This window comes from Psittacula echo (genome assembly GCF_963264785.1).
Source record: "Psittacula echo genome assembly, chromosome: 4".
Taxonomy (NCBI): Eukaryota; Metazoa; Chordata; class Aves; order Psittaciformes; family Psittacidae; genus Psittacula; species Psittacula echo.
This window is the reverse complement of record NC_137738.1, coordinates 94,220,287-94,235,020: the sequence shown is the minus strand read 5'-3', so window position 1 is coordinate 94,235,020 and position 14,734 is coordinate 94,220,287. Positions and strand designations below refer to the sequence as shown.

General features: G+C 40.4%; 1 protein-coding gene across 1 annotated transcript in view; it reads right to left on the bottom strand.

Moving 5' to 3' along the window:
* Nucleotides 1-9,371: 9,371 nt before the first annotated feature.
* Nucleotides 9,372-14,734, bottom strand: part of LPIN1 (lipin 1) — a gene marked incomplete at its 3' end in the record, with an annotated part of 34,660 nt that continues 29,297 nt past the window's right edge. Inside the window, exons 18-20 of the mRNA XM_080615930.1 lie at nt 13,157-13,271; nt 10,708-10,811; nt 9,372-9,537 (exon numbers count right to left, since the gene is read on the bottom strand). Coding sequence (XP_080472056.1) covers nt 9,372-9,537; nt 10,708-10,811; nt 13,157-13,271 — 385 coding nt within the window. The remainder of the gene's footprint in view (nt 9,538-10,707; nt 10,812-13,156; nt 13,272-14,734) is intronic.

The window sequence follows — 14,734 nt, the reverse complement described above, 5'->3', positions numbered from 1 at the left end:
AAGCCAGGGACTATTAAAAATTATGGCCCAGCAGCCCTGAATGGTTGAAAATGGCTGTAAATGCCTGCTCCTCTCCTGAGCAGACTGTGGGTGATGGCCATCCTTCTGCACCTCTTGACTCTCCTCACCAGCAACCAGCCCACCCTTAGCTGCCTCTCCCTTAGCTGACGGAGGCAGTTCGGGGTGGGGAGGGAAACTGAGGCAAGGCTGCATGTGACTAGAGACACCTTGTAATGTGCGTCAGGCATTAGGAGAGCTTCAAGAGGACCATGTATGTGTACAAAGCAGGATGTTGGTGCTCAGGTGCATCAACAAAGGTCAGGATGTCCCTGGGACTAAAAGCCAAGAGCTGGCTAAGCCGGCTCTGTGGGTACAAGTCCTGCTAAGCCCACCCCATAGGAGGGGTCCCCATCCCTGGCTGAGAACATCCCCCCAGGCAGACCTAGGAGGCACAAACAGCAGACACAGGTGTGTCAGGCTCTCTGAGTGGTATTTTTCCCACAAGAGAGCACTAAAAGGAGAAAGGAGAAGAGGGCTCCTTCACAGCTGAGATTTGCTCTGCAAGGCTGCTCCTTGCCTGCCGCCCTCCTCCTATGTCGCAACACAGGAAATTTGCTTCTGCTAACACCTGGTGTTGTTTCAAACAGCCAGATGGTCCTAACCTCAGTCTCCGGTAATTGATGGCCTACTTGTCTAACCCTGTAACTATCTCTCACTTTAGACACAGATGCTGCATCTCTCTAAATACCGTTCCACATTAAAACATCCTACCTTCCTGTTTCGCATATCAATCAATGCAGCAACTCTCACAGAAACCAGCTATGGCCTGTGTAAACCAGGAGACAGTGGGTGTAAGCAAGCAGAGATAAAATTATGCAGGCTTACATTACAAACTGGATGCACGGCTGAAGGATTTAGACTCGCATTGCAAAATTACCTGGGACACAACCAGCAAGCAAACAAACATTATTCAGTGACCCCAAGAGCAGATCCCCTGCTTGGACTTAGCCCACAAAAACCAGGACGCCCTGGTATATGCTACTCTCTTACAATAACTAACACCAATTTGGTGCCCCAGTTTCATATCATAGCATCTCGTATGTGCTAATGCCTCATCTTCAGGGCATGGCTGGGACAGAGAACTGCCATCATCCCCATTTTGGGCTCAGAGAACTGAGGCACAAAGCACATTGAAGGATTCACCTCAGCCAACGCAAGATGTCTCTGGCAGGGCATGGGCTGGATCCTGTTCCTGACTTGGAGCCAGGTTTTTGCTTCCCAATCAGTCCTTCCATCTCAGGCAGATGGTTTTGATCCTGTGATTTCCTTACTTGTGGTACGTCACTGCTCACAGTCTCACCTGCATGTGGTTACAGCCATGCTCTCAAGTTCACTGATAGACACCCAGGCATGTCACTTTAACAGGTCTGCCCACAATTATATAACTATTACTATAAGAACAAAGAGGTCAGGTGTAGGATGGAGAGGACATAGTAAAACATAGGTTGCACTTTCATGGGACATGGACAAAAGCATAAGGTCCTGCTTTCCTCAGAGCCCATTTAACTCACTAATGCAGAACAAAACTATCCAGGGAGTACTTGAGGGTGTGGGGTGAAGAATCAGGAGGAGCAAAGGAGGACACAGGGAGCGTGACCTTGTGCTTTAGGCAGTAACAAACCAGTCGATCAGATCAGTCAGCCATGAAACCACAGCCTTGGTTTTCAAGAATTTACTAGGCCCAAAGAAAATGGAAGTGATCCCACGCTAATGACATGTGCAGAGGAGCAGACCAGAGAGACAGAAGAAACGAGCCTTGCAGGAAGGTGTAACACTTGTGTGGGCTCTCAGGTTGTGCAGGGAGTGCTTTAGAAGGTAACACGATGTGAATTGCTGAACTGCTCCCTAAGTCACTGTATTTCAATACAATCTGTTTCCAACATAAAACAAACAGCTAACCCCCCCCATAAAAACTACCCCACCCCATCATACTTTGAGAAATAAAGACATTTCTCATGTTCCTTCCATTCACACAGTACATGGATAGGAAATTAAGTCCACAATACAGGGCATTGTATTTTCACATGACATCTGTATCCCTCCAGGAGAGTAAGTATGGCAATACTGCGTGCCCCTCTTTCTTTCATCTCAGTACTTTCCCAGAAAAGCTGTTTCAGTGTAAGCCTCACAATTTTCCCTTCCAATTGTTGTCTCTGCCAGCTTAAACTTGACAGTTGAGATGTGTAAGTGGAAGTTCACCTTTTTAACATGTTCTGCTGAATTCCTGCTTTCCCAATGTGTTTATCTTCTCTCAGGTATGATCTTCTGTGCACCCCCATTCCCACTTGTCTCTAAGAAGCCTGTGCTAGCAAAGCTCATAGATTTTTCCAGCTTTTTTTTTTCAGAACTGCAGGGATCATCTCGTTCTCCCTAACATGCTTTAATATTGCACAGACATGAAAGCAGTTGAGGACCAGATAGTGCCTCCTCTTGAGATCGAGGTGAACTATGCAAGAATTGAAGCACCTTCTCAAGCTCATAGGGAGATCCCAGCTCATCCCAAAACCTGTGGAAGGAGAGGCACCAATATCTTATCCAGCCAGCTTGGACACATGCTGGGAAAGGAGCTATGGCCAGGACCCAGGACCCAGAGCCGGCTCTTCCCAGGTATAGCATGGTCACGTCAGCAAACCAGCAGGGTGCAAACCCAGGCTGTGGCACACAACCAGCTGTCCGGTATGCTGCCTCCACGCTCCCCAGCATGGTCTTGGGCCAGGCCAGCCAGTGGCCCCAGGCAATGCCTGAGCACAGTATGAGGGTCAGCAGAGGCCAGCGATTACCCCAACGTGGCAGGCAGGCAGCTGGACACTGGCCAAAGTGTGCCAGTTGGCAAGGGGGCCCTAGAACGATTGGTTCCTGCCCTTCACTGGGCAGCGATTTATCTGTGCAGACATAGCCACTGAGCCCGAAATATAAATAGCTGTGTCTAGCAATGGGGAATGGAAACTGTCCTGGTCATTGGTTTTGATATATTTATGGCTGCTTTTAACGTAAATCTCAGTTTTCAGGGCTAACGGTCCAAGCTTACCTTAACCCTCTCCTTCTGCCACCATATTTTTGGCAAAAGTCAGAAACAAATATATCCACACCTCAAACTTCTTTGCCTCCAGCATTCTAAAGGGATGAGAGGGACCAGGAATTGGATGGAAATCTGTAGCACTCACTATTCACCCTTCAGGTCACAGTTGGAGCTATGCGTACCTGAGCAGCCAACCAGATGCTAATAGAGCTGTTCCTGTGTCAGTAAGATCAGAGAAAGGCCTCCACAGTTTAATTTTTTAATATTTATTGGCTATAAATCAAAGGGCCAACACACACTGAGATGTCAGGGAAAATGTCTTTTTGTTGCCTGTGTTAACAGCAATGTTCTAAGATAAAGCTGTTATTCTAAAACATGACCTATTTTCACTTTGCACTAGTCCTTTTAACTGTCCTGAATAGAAGGATGTTTATACAATTCTGCAAAGAAACGTGATCTGTTCTACTCCATTTACATTTCTTTGTTCCAAAATGTATTCCTCTTGTTGAGATTCCAGGAGGCAAGGAAAGCAGACACAGCGGTTACTTTCCAATGTGAAACTTAAAACCACAATCTCCTGCTCAGAAAACACAGAATGAGTCACAGGAAGGGGCCACTTGCTTGCAAAACTCATTAAAAGCAAGGCAAGGCAAAATGGATTTCCTGTATCAATAAATAGATTGCTGGCAGCAGGCAGGACACCTGACAGTGGTGTAGGCTAAAAACCAGTCCAAAGATAACCATTAGAAAAGCCAGATCAATTCTTCAGCTTGGAAACTGTATCCTCTTGGTACACAGTTCCCTTTGCATTAGTTGACTTATTCCAGAGAAGTGGTTCAGAATATGCGTACATTTCAGTGCAGGGAGGAGTGATTTAAGCACATATCTAAATAGGCTGATAAATTATGTCTAGATTTATTTTTCCAAAGCAAGCCTTATTGAAAGGATGGTACTATAGAGGTGTATATCCTGCAGGTGAAAGCTTTGTTTCCCAATTGCAACTTTGTTTTGCTGTTAGCAGTACCCCTAAGACACTTGGGCATAGATTTCCTTTTGGTCAATGTTATTCTCTCGCTTCGCAAATGAAACCAAAATGGCTTTCTCACCTCTCCTGTGCAATGCATACACATGGGAGACCCGGCAAGACTGCTTAAGAGGGAAAAGGCAGATCTCAGTGCTTGACCTGGTACCACCTAGGTACAGAGGTGGAAACAAAAAGCTGCATTTTAGCTCTTTGCTCTGTTTTAATTCCCTTTCTCTAGTTCCTCCTAGAAAACCCATTTCTCATTTTGCTTTTATTTTTGTCCCTCACATCACAATGGCTGGAAAGGTCTTGATGAGGATCTCTTCCCCAAAGCATCCAGCAGCCCTAATTCCTCTGCACCACTGCTGGGTTTTCTTTAGAGCCAGTCTCCCATCTCCCATTTACAATTAGCCCTTTCCTCACATATTTTCAACATGTTACAGAAATGAGGGGCTGGATTTTACTGCAAGCAAAAGAGTTAGGACTACCTGAGGTTGTGGCTCTGTGCGTATAACTCCTTCACAACCAAACCTTGTTGGACTTTCATGAAAAGAAAAAAACAATACTGAAACCAACCCCAAAACAGCCCCACACCAAGAACTCCCCCCAGTCTTCACCCTTTTACGCATTCATAGAAGAGTTGAAAGTTGTATTAGTTTTATTTTTAAGGCACTAGCTCTTAGCACCAGCAGTCTTCTGCCTCTTGCAACAAACTGTCCTGAGGTACTTGATGTGCAATGTATATTGAATGAAAACTATTTATTTTTATATATATAATATATATAATATATATTATATTATTATTATATTATATATTATTATATTATATATTATTATATATTATATATAATATATAATATATAATAGATATATATATATTTATTTATAAAGAAAAATTTACTGTTGTATTTTGGGAATAATCCCCATGGCATCAAAAAAATCCCAACCCAACAACTTTATGGTCTTTGCTCTAAAGCAGGTCTGCTCCCTCTCTATTTCTAGTGTTAATGGGCTATTCCAGAAGCAATGAATATGTCCTTATAAAGTTTGGTTTGCTGATGCAAAAGCACCATTTCTCGGACTTTTAAGTAAAAAGGCACCTTCATTTCAAAGCCTGTCTCTAGAGCTCCCAGTGTAAATGTTTACACAAGCCAGAGACGTACAGAAAATAGAGAAGATTGAAGAAGCAGTGACTGCTTGATTCTTCTGCTTGATTGAAGAAGCAGGCTGCCCAAATACGGCTGCTCTTGTATTTTTAACACAGAACTTGAGCTGCCGCTGCGCCCTATCAACCCCAAACATCTCTGTTTTCATACCAGCTAACGCAAGCCTTGCAGTATCACCACGCTGCAGTGTTTGCTCAGCAAACCCGGCAGAGGGAGCAAAAGGCAGCGCTGCGTTCTCAGGGCCAGGAGGGAAGGGTAATGCACCAGCAGAATGGACAATGTCAAAGAGGAGAAAGAAAAATAGAAAAGAAACACCCCACCAAACTATCTGGTCTCACTGCCACGAATGACAACACTCCCATTCAAAACAGATGGCTACTTTTTCCTTAGGTCACACTAGGAATTAGACAAAAGGAAGATTCAAAACAGTTCTGGGCTGGGGTAGGATTCCAGACAGGTCCAATTTGCTCCAGCTCCCGTCTGGCTGCTCTTGGCTCCGAGGTGTTGTTCCCACACCCCAGAACAGCCAGAGCCCAGATCCTGGCCCTGGTTCCCTCAACAAACTCTTTCCACTTGAAAAGGCTCTGGGTCAAATGCGGTAGCTGAACAGCAAAAGTTTTGCAAGTCCTGGAAGTTACACTGCCTGAGAAAAGAGGCAGGCGACTGAGTCTGGAGCTAGAAAAGCCATGCTTTACAGAGTTTCAGCAGTTCTGCAAGAGCACTCTGCCATTATCAAAAGCATGCACAAAAATAGAGAAGTCAGGGAAAAAAAATTATTTGCCTTTATTAGAATATATATTTCTACCCCTGTTGCATTCAGCAGATCAAAATGAGGTGTTAAAATGATTTTCATCATTGCAGTAGCATATACATATATAAATACTATATATAAATAGGCTTTGAATAATCATGTCTACAAATAAAAAATACCCAATAACCTCTTTCTCCTCCCTCCCTAAATTACAGCAGCAAGATTTTAGCTTCAACCTAGCTAATACAAGTATAGTATTCTTCCCCTCACATGACACAGCTGGAGCAGTATGGTCATCAGCTTCAAGAAAATAAACATTACTCACTCCTAACTGCTGCACATTCTAGTTTATGTGTATTGTATAAATAGAATATACTGTGATTTAATGTGTCTGCATATTTATGTTAGCCAAATATTCTGTAACAGAAACCAGCATTACACTGCAAGCAAGGATGAATTTTTTTTTCTTTCACAGAAAGAGTAAGAATTTATTAAACCATCCCTTTTTCTTCTACATGAATAAAGCAGTTTAAATATCATGCATAAAATTGTTCCACTACCAAATCAAAAGGTCTTATATTCTCTGAAAAAGCATGGTGATGTTTATAGCAAGCCAAAACTTTGATTTTCATGTCTTTTCAGTGAGCAGATTTTATAAATATTCTAGAAACACGCACTCATTTCACTGTTCAGCTATATTCAACTTTCAGATACAATGGGGTATACAGTATGTCAGAAGTAAAGCATTTAACCTCACAGAATCACAGAAATGTTGGTCAGAAGGGACCCCTGGAGGTCATCCAGTCCAACTTCATGCTTAAAGCAGATGATTGCCAACACTAGATCAAGTCAGCCATAACTCTGTTTAACCAAGTCCTGAAAAACACCATGACAGAGATTCCACAGTGTCTCAGGGTTATTGTACCAGCACTGCACCGCGCCTGCAAGTCTGACTGAATTAAAACGACCACCCATTCGCACTATCATGTGGTTTGAAATACTAACGGCAACAAACGACCCTGGATTAGTTATTTAGTAAGTTATAAATAAATACATCACAGGCTTTAATTGTGGAGAACTTTCAGGCACTGTCTTTTCTGTTGGAAGTTACTATATATGGTATCTTAGGGAAACAGATGTTATCTACCATAGAACTGACAGCCTCTCTCCAAAGAGAAGGGTTGGTTTGGTTTTATTTTGCATAATGAATGGACTGAAATAGACCTTCACTAAAACTGATATGATGCAGTTAATATATTCATCCACTTATTCAATCATTAGTTACAAGTATTAATAGATATTTAAAGGAAAGCGTGGCTATATTTAGAAATGCAACCAATTTGGCAACCTGCAATCCCTACTGATTGTCTATCAGAAAATCCGTGCCACACTTCTTCCATCTTTAAGATATTTGCATTTTCCTTAAACTTTCAAGAGGGCATAATCAAGTATGGGTTGTTAAACATGCATTTCTTCCTCTTCATGTTTACCTAATCCTGGTATCTCCAAAGTGGGCATGCATCCTGCCTGAAGCAGCAACTTTCGTGAGGAAGGGAAGACTTGGAGAAAGCTCACCACTGCACATTGCAGCTGTATACAGGATTGCACTTATATCCATTCCTATTGAAGGCACAGAGAAATCACAAATTGGCCCCTGACATCACATATAAAGTGCAGCACTGAAAGTTAGAGAACCCCTATTACAGAATTTCCATCGTTACTTACGTGGCTATCACTCTTGACATGCAAACCCAGAATTTGTTGAAACAGAACAAATGTGATACAGAGCAGCTGTTGCCAATCTTCTGGGTGCTAACCGACCACAATCACATCTTAAAATTTCTCCTGGACCATTCTGCCTTCCTATTACTAAACTCTTAACTGAAAACACTACAGAGCAGCTGCAAAACATGTACCATAGCCTCACAGATGACAAGCTGGCAGAGACCACAGCCTGTGAACCACTGTTTAGCCATACTGAAATATAACACAGAGAATCCCATGATGCCATTTTCAGTGTTTCAGACTTTTAAATATATTTTAAAAGGAAAAAAGAAAAAAGTTTTTTTCTCAGCTACAAGCACATTTGAGAATCATTTGGCATATGGTCACTTGCCATCTACATTTTAAGTAAAGTACTGCATTGTGTAAAGGCAGATCATTTGGAAAACATTATCAACTGATCTGCAGTATTGCTTTTAGCATGCACAGTTAAAGTCTTAAGGCTGTCAAAAGCAGGTAGCAAAAATGGTATCTACAGCTTGTGTCTGGTCAAACAAGGGTGAAAAAAAAACTCATAAAAAATATTTCATTATCTTAGAAGAGAGTAAATTGCAGTAAAAGTATCCATTATTCATGATATAAAACAAAAAATTCCATACAGTAAAAACCTGAGATGCATCACTCACCAGCATCAAATTTCACATTTTAGCCAAAATAATGTTTCAAATAAAACTATTCCATTTTGACAAAATCCTCAGTGCTCTTGGCTCAGTAATGATCTTGAACCTCAGCACATTCTGCAAGATGACTCTACTGAAAATCACTGACTTCAGTAAGATAGGCAATATGCACAGCAGCCTGTATCTTCCACTTGCACACTTATCTTAATCCGAATAGCTATTCTTGAAGCATAGTACTTCTCAAATTAAGAAAGCCTGCCAGAATCCAGCCATCTTATTTCATTTGCTTTCTCTTTAGACTACACATGATTTATTTCCTCAGAAAAGTGTTACCATGTCAAAACAACAGGCTGGAATAAATCAATCAACACAGCTCAATTGGCTTTGACAGCTACACTGATTTACAACAGCTGAGGATCTAGTAATTAATTCAAACAGTTGTTGGTCAAGTAAAGGGAAAGAGGAAGAATCACTTGCTCCTTCAGAGAAAGGAATTTTGACATACGGATTGTAATCCCAGTCCATGTCACCAAATGATATCAGGAATGGTGAGCACCTTCAGCTCCCTTACTTGCAGGTGTTCTGGTGAGACAGAAGATGACTTCAGTATTGCAGAGAAGATACAGAACCACTTTATAAACTTATGGTATGTTTAACTGAAACTTCAATACCACTTCATTTTTATTTGACCTTAAATACTGAAACTGTATGGCACAATTTGAAAAGCTGGATGAAAAGCCAGAAACACAACTCCTGTTCCTAGCAAGACTCCTTCTTGTCATCTGGAAATGTGAAAAAATGCATTTCTAAATTTGCTCACAGCAAAATAAATACAATGCTCACAACATCACAGATTCCAGCTGAACTGTCAACAGCAAAAGCCAAGTGGTGGCCTTTCAAAACAAGCTAACTCATTCTTTGAACTGAGGCCAGCAGTTTGGAGATGCAGTTAAGTGGTTGTTGAAGGTGGATGTTCATCCTGAGTTTCAAAAGGTAGTGGAGGCTCTCTCCAGTAGGTGAATTGGCTGTAGGTATCAGAACAAGGGAAGTCTGAAGAATGGCTTCGTTTTAGCAAAGGAAAAATGTGATCTACCACTTCACATAGTCTCACATAGCTGGAAAATAAACAAATAAAAAGAATGCTGAACCATTTAAGATCTTTGAATTTTCCTAAGTCCCCAACCACTAAGGAATGGCTACTCTTACATGAAAAAGTCACCCTCCTCAAATGAAGAAAACTGAACTCAATTTACTGTCTAGTTTCCAGAGAGGATTCCCAGTTCTGATAAAAGAATCCATTCATTCTAAGCAACGATACTTACCTAGTAAGAAACAGATACCCTTTTCCACCCAGATCACCTGCTAAACTATTCAAGCCCTATATCTTCATTCTCCATTTCCGTCCAGCTTGACACAAGCAGCTACCTGCTGAATCAATTATTTCTGGTTTATACATGTATGGCTCCCCTTCAGTTAAGGACAAACTTAACATTACTATAAAACCATTTCTGTTTAGTGTTCCATTTACTGTTAGGCACTACAGTGCCTAAGCATTGTGCTAGAAGCCCTTAGCCCTATCTTTAGATTTTCAGGCCCTTCTAGATAGGAGCTCCAGGACAAGCACATTTTGAAAAGACCAAGAAAAGGTAGATAGTTTCAGGAAACTAGCTACCTAAAGCGGTCCTACAAGAAATCTGGAGAGGGAAATTTACAAGGCCATGTAGTAACTGGACAAGGGGGAATAGCTTTAAGATGAAAGAGCGTAGATTTAGATTACATATTAAGAAAAATTCTTCACTAAGAGGGTGGTAAGGCATTGGAACAGGTTGCCCAGAGAAGCTGTGGATGCCCCATCCCTGGACATGTTTAAGGCCAGGCTGGATTGGGCTTTGAGCCACCTGATCTAGTGGAAGGTGCCCCTGCCTATGGCAGGGGAGTTGGAACTAGATGACCTCTAGGGTCCCCTCCAATCCAAACCATTCTATGATATGATTCTATGATTTTTATGCAGACTAAACTGTACACTGATAATTCCTTTACATGATTAAGGTAGACAGAATACATGAAATTACATTTTTTTGGTCAGTGTTCCTGACAAAACTTTTTTTCCTTCAATTAAACTGAAGGAAAGTGGAAAGCCTGTGTTTTATTAAAAAAAAATTAATGTTTTGTTTCTAAGGAATCTGTTATTAGTAAAATCAAATGCATCTTTGGCCAACTTGAGTCATAAATTAGTTAGCACATTAATTTAGTTAATAAGGTGTTAGGTATAAGAGATTACTTACGATGAAATGTTTGTCTTTGCATGCTCTTGTATAAGTTCTCCTTTGGGGTTAACTGTAAATATCCTGTTTAAAGAAACCCCCACCTGTTTGTATGAATAAACATCCTAAACAGAAAAAAAAAAAAAAATCATGACTCTGCCTTTGCACAATAAGGTTTATTCTTGCTGGAACATATTACACAGAAGAACATATTTGCAGAGTATTGGTACTAAATTTAGCTAGCTATTGTGTATGTGTAATTCTCCATTATGTTACAAAAGAGGTCAGTATAACAAATGACCACGGAAAAATTTGCAGCTAGGTAAGGAGTTTGCCAGTTCAGTTCAAACTATTGATCAAAACCATGTTCATTTTTTCAATAACTTCTCTTGATACAGAAATAACATTCAATAAAAAAATAACGATATTTAGCGTAAAAGAATTCGCATTTTCATTTTGCTTTCAGAGAATATATCATTTCCTGAGTGCATTGTACTGAGTATCTTGCAACAATGTACAGAGGTTAAAACATAATTGACACATAAAACAGCGATTTGTAACCCTGTCCTTACAAACTAAAGGAAGTCATGACAATTGTGTCTACATTAAAACTCCTGGAAACATCTCTTGGCTCCTGAGTTCGGATTTGTGCCGTGTATTGACACCATGTCAGAGCAAAGGGAAAAGAAATCAAGGAATACATGCCAAAATAGCAGCTGTGAGCCCCAGCAGGTAATGCAGATGCAACTCTGGGAAGTATAGTTAGAAGTAAGAAATACTTCTAAGAAATTCAAATTACTAAGGAAAGCAATGAGTAAGTTTTGATCTGGTCTGAAGAAAAGCTTGACAAAAGCAAAGATGAAAATAACACCCAGAAGATCAGAGCAAATACAAGCTTCCATTTTAATCATCTAAGCCATGGTTTAAAAAGCTGAGGTGGTAGAAGACTGGAACATTAATGAAGATACAAAGGTTATTTTTATCTCTATAAAGACTGTTCCAAAAAAATTAAATAACTGAACAAAAGTTAACAGCAGTCATTTCAAGAATCTTGGAAGCCCGTGCACTGGTTACACCAGTAATGTCCATGAGTATTGAAATTTCACTCTCCACATGTGTCCCATTTCTCTGCACCAACTAAAGAACAATGTAACCAACTGGAGCGTTCTCTGGCTAATCATACTAGGAAATATGAAGGATGAAGAACCATTCTCTTCAGATCTAATGGCATGGCCAGGACAGAGGCATACAGTTAATTGGGTTTAGCTTTCAGAGCAGAGAGGATACACCCAAGCAGTATGCCAATGGTCCTTAGAAGTAAACACCACAAAGGTGTTGCCAGGTTTCTTGTTACATGTTATTACACCACATATCATTTCGACAGGAAATATTACCTGACAATACAGAGCTGAAGTACCAAATGCTCTGTGGAGCTCCTGGGCACAAATAAGGGACCCATTTACCTAATGTAGTTAGCACCTAAATTTAGGTGCCCAATGAAACTGTAAACATCTGAAGAAGTAGATTTTCTATATATCTCCTTCTGAAAACAGGATGCTTTCAAAGATTTCCAGTGAATCAAAGCCTTTATCCTTCCTTAGGCACCTACAGTGTAATCTACACTAGTAAACTGAACAGTGAGAGTGCCCACTGTCAGACTTGAAAGTCTCTTGACACTTTGACAATATTATGAAGATCTCTATACTACTCCCTTCAAAAAAACCCCAAACCCCATAATCAAAAAAACAACCCTCCACAGCTCCACATACACACCCACCCCAACACGGCTACATCAAAAATCCACTGGGAAGAATCCGTGCCACAATCTAACACAGCAATCACATCCAGGAATCGTCTGGAAGACTGCTAGCTGCCTGTGTCAAAACAGCCTCTTGGATCATGCTAACAATTTCAGAAGGGATAATCACATGCCAAGGTTGCTGCCTTTGCCCTAGCCTCTGAGACTTTCCTTTTCCATATAAATAAAATAATTCTGGGGCTAGAACAGGACTAAGAAAAGCCTATAGCCCAATTATACAGCCTGCAAATGGCCGAAGGAGATCTGTCTTCCCCTCTCCATGTGAAACATTTCACTTTCTATGCAAAGTAAAACCTTTTGATTTCAGCAGACCATGCAAGTTCTTTTGAGCATACTTTGAGTTTGAAGTGTAAGTCTGACCAACATGCATCTGAAAGATGTTCTGTCTGTCCACATGTATCTGACACTGTATCAGTGTTTTCAGACAAGCTTAACTGCTAACTAAATATGATGTAGTCACTTTGCTGCTCTTCCATCTCTGATCGCATCCTCCACTGCAAGATCTTTAATGAAGAACCTTGGCATTTTCCTTCATGCAGGGCCTAATAAAATATCTTAACTCTCATTTAAAGCTTCTAGCTTCAACAGAACCATGAAATAACAGCAACCATTCTGTTCTTTGCAATAGAAATAAATTCAGCTATTACTTACAGCAGGTCTGTTTCCAAAAGCAGCATAAAAGGGTTCTGTGTTAGGATAAAACAAATTTTTGATGTCTGTCAAACACTGAACTTTAAATTTTTCTGGCTTCTTTTCTATAACCTCCCTGAAATGATAGAAAAAGGGAGGCTCAATAAGTACACATGAAATACAGCACAAACCATTTTATTTCCTTTATTCAATGTTTCCACCTAGCTGGATACTCCTAAAGAGTCTCCACCCTTCTCCAATGAATCTTCATTTGGAAATCACAGTGTCTGCGAAGACAAAACAGCATTTCCAAGCTTATGTAATGGGCACAGTAAATAAATCCTCTGAAACAAGGGAACTTCTATTTAAACGTATGTTGTAAAGATGGCTACTGAGCAAGGATGGTTGATTGCAGGAGTAGCTGCTAAATAAAGCCTTATGAAACAAATTGCCATCGAGTAAACTGCTTCCTGAGAACTGCAGAATGATTCATAGATTTTAGTAGTCTTCACTGTGCATAGATTTTTTTTTTTTTTTTTAGCTTTTTAAATGGATTGCCATTACCATATGTGCTAGAAGCTCCTCTGCCTGTTAAGACACTTCTACAGTCAGGGTCCTGCACCACTGCTAATTAACAAAAGTTAAGAAATAACGGAATCTTCTATTTCTCTTTAGTTGCTCCTTACAGAATGTAGAATTCATTAATGAATACAGGAGTTCTCATCTCTGGGCAAAAGCCCTTCCACAACAGCTTCTCTTGGCAAGGAGACTGAACAGGTGGCAGAGTCTGGAGTTCCCATAACATAGGAAGATGCCAAAATGACACAAAAGTGCTTAAGCAGCTTAGAATCCCACTTCCTAGTACCAACACATATGTCAAGGAAGATGTGAATAGTGCAGAAGCTTCATAGGAGTAAAACAGGCCTTTGGAACAGCAGCTCCATGTATAAATCAAAGTTTGAGAATGTGAGAAAAAGGAACAAAACCATCTTTCCTCAGACTCACATACAGCTGATCTCAGAGCCTCAAAACCACAGTAATTAAATCTATAGATAACAATGAAGTCATTTATTGTCCACATATCGCAGCAGCTACACCAGTGTATACCAAAAAACAGGCTGTCTTTAGTCTAAACAAGATATCATGGAGAGTATCACTTTAAATGTATTTCTAGATATGAGGACCATAAGATAACAGTAACTACCCTGCATTTATTATTTAATCAGCCTAAGCAGCATACTGTAATACCTCCACAGTCTCTTATATTTAGAACATGACTGATAAGACAGTCTGTAGCATGTCATTCAATCAGGAGAACATCTGAACAACCTTCCATTAAAAATTCTAATGAAATACATCCTGTCACAGCAGCTTTTAACAGCTTAAAATATTTTCAGTAATCACTTGACATTCTTCACTGAATTAGGAAGAAGGTATGATATTCATAACCTGTGCTATTATTATTCACTTATTAAAGTTCCACACCTACAGACATTGTCCACACAGCGCAGTCAGGAGTGTAAAAAGTTCATTTCATTTTCACATGAATTTCTTCAAAACCTACCAAGTAATATTCGTCCACAAAACAATATTTATGCC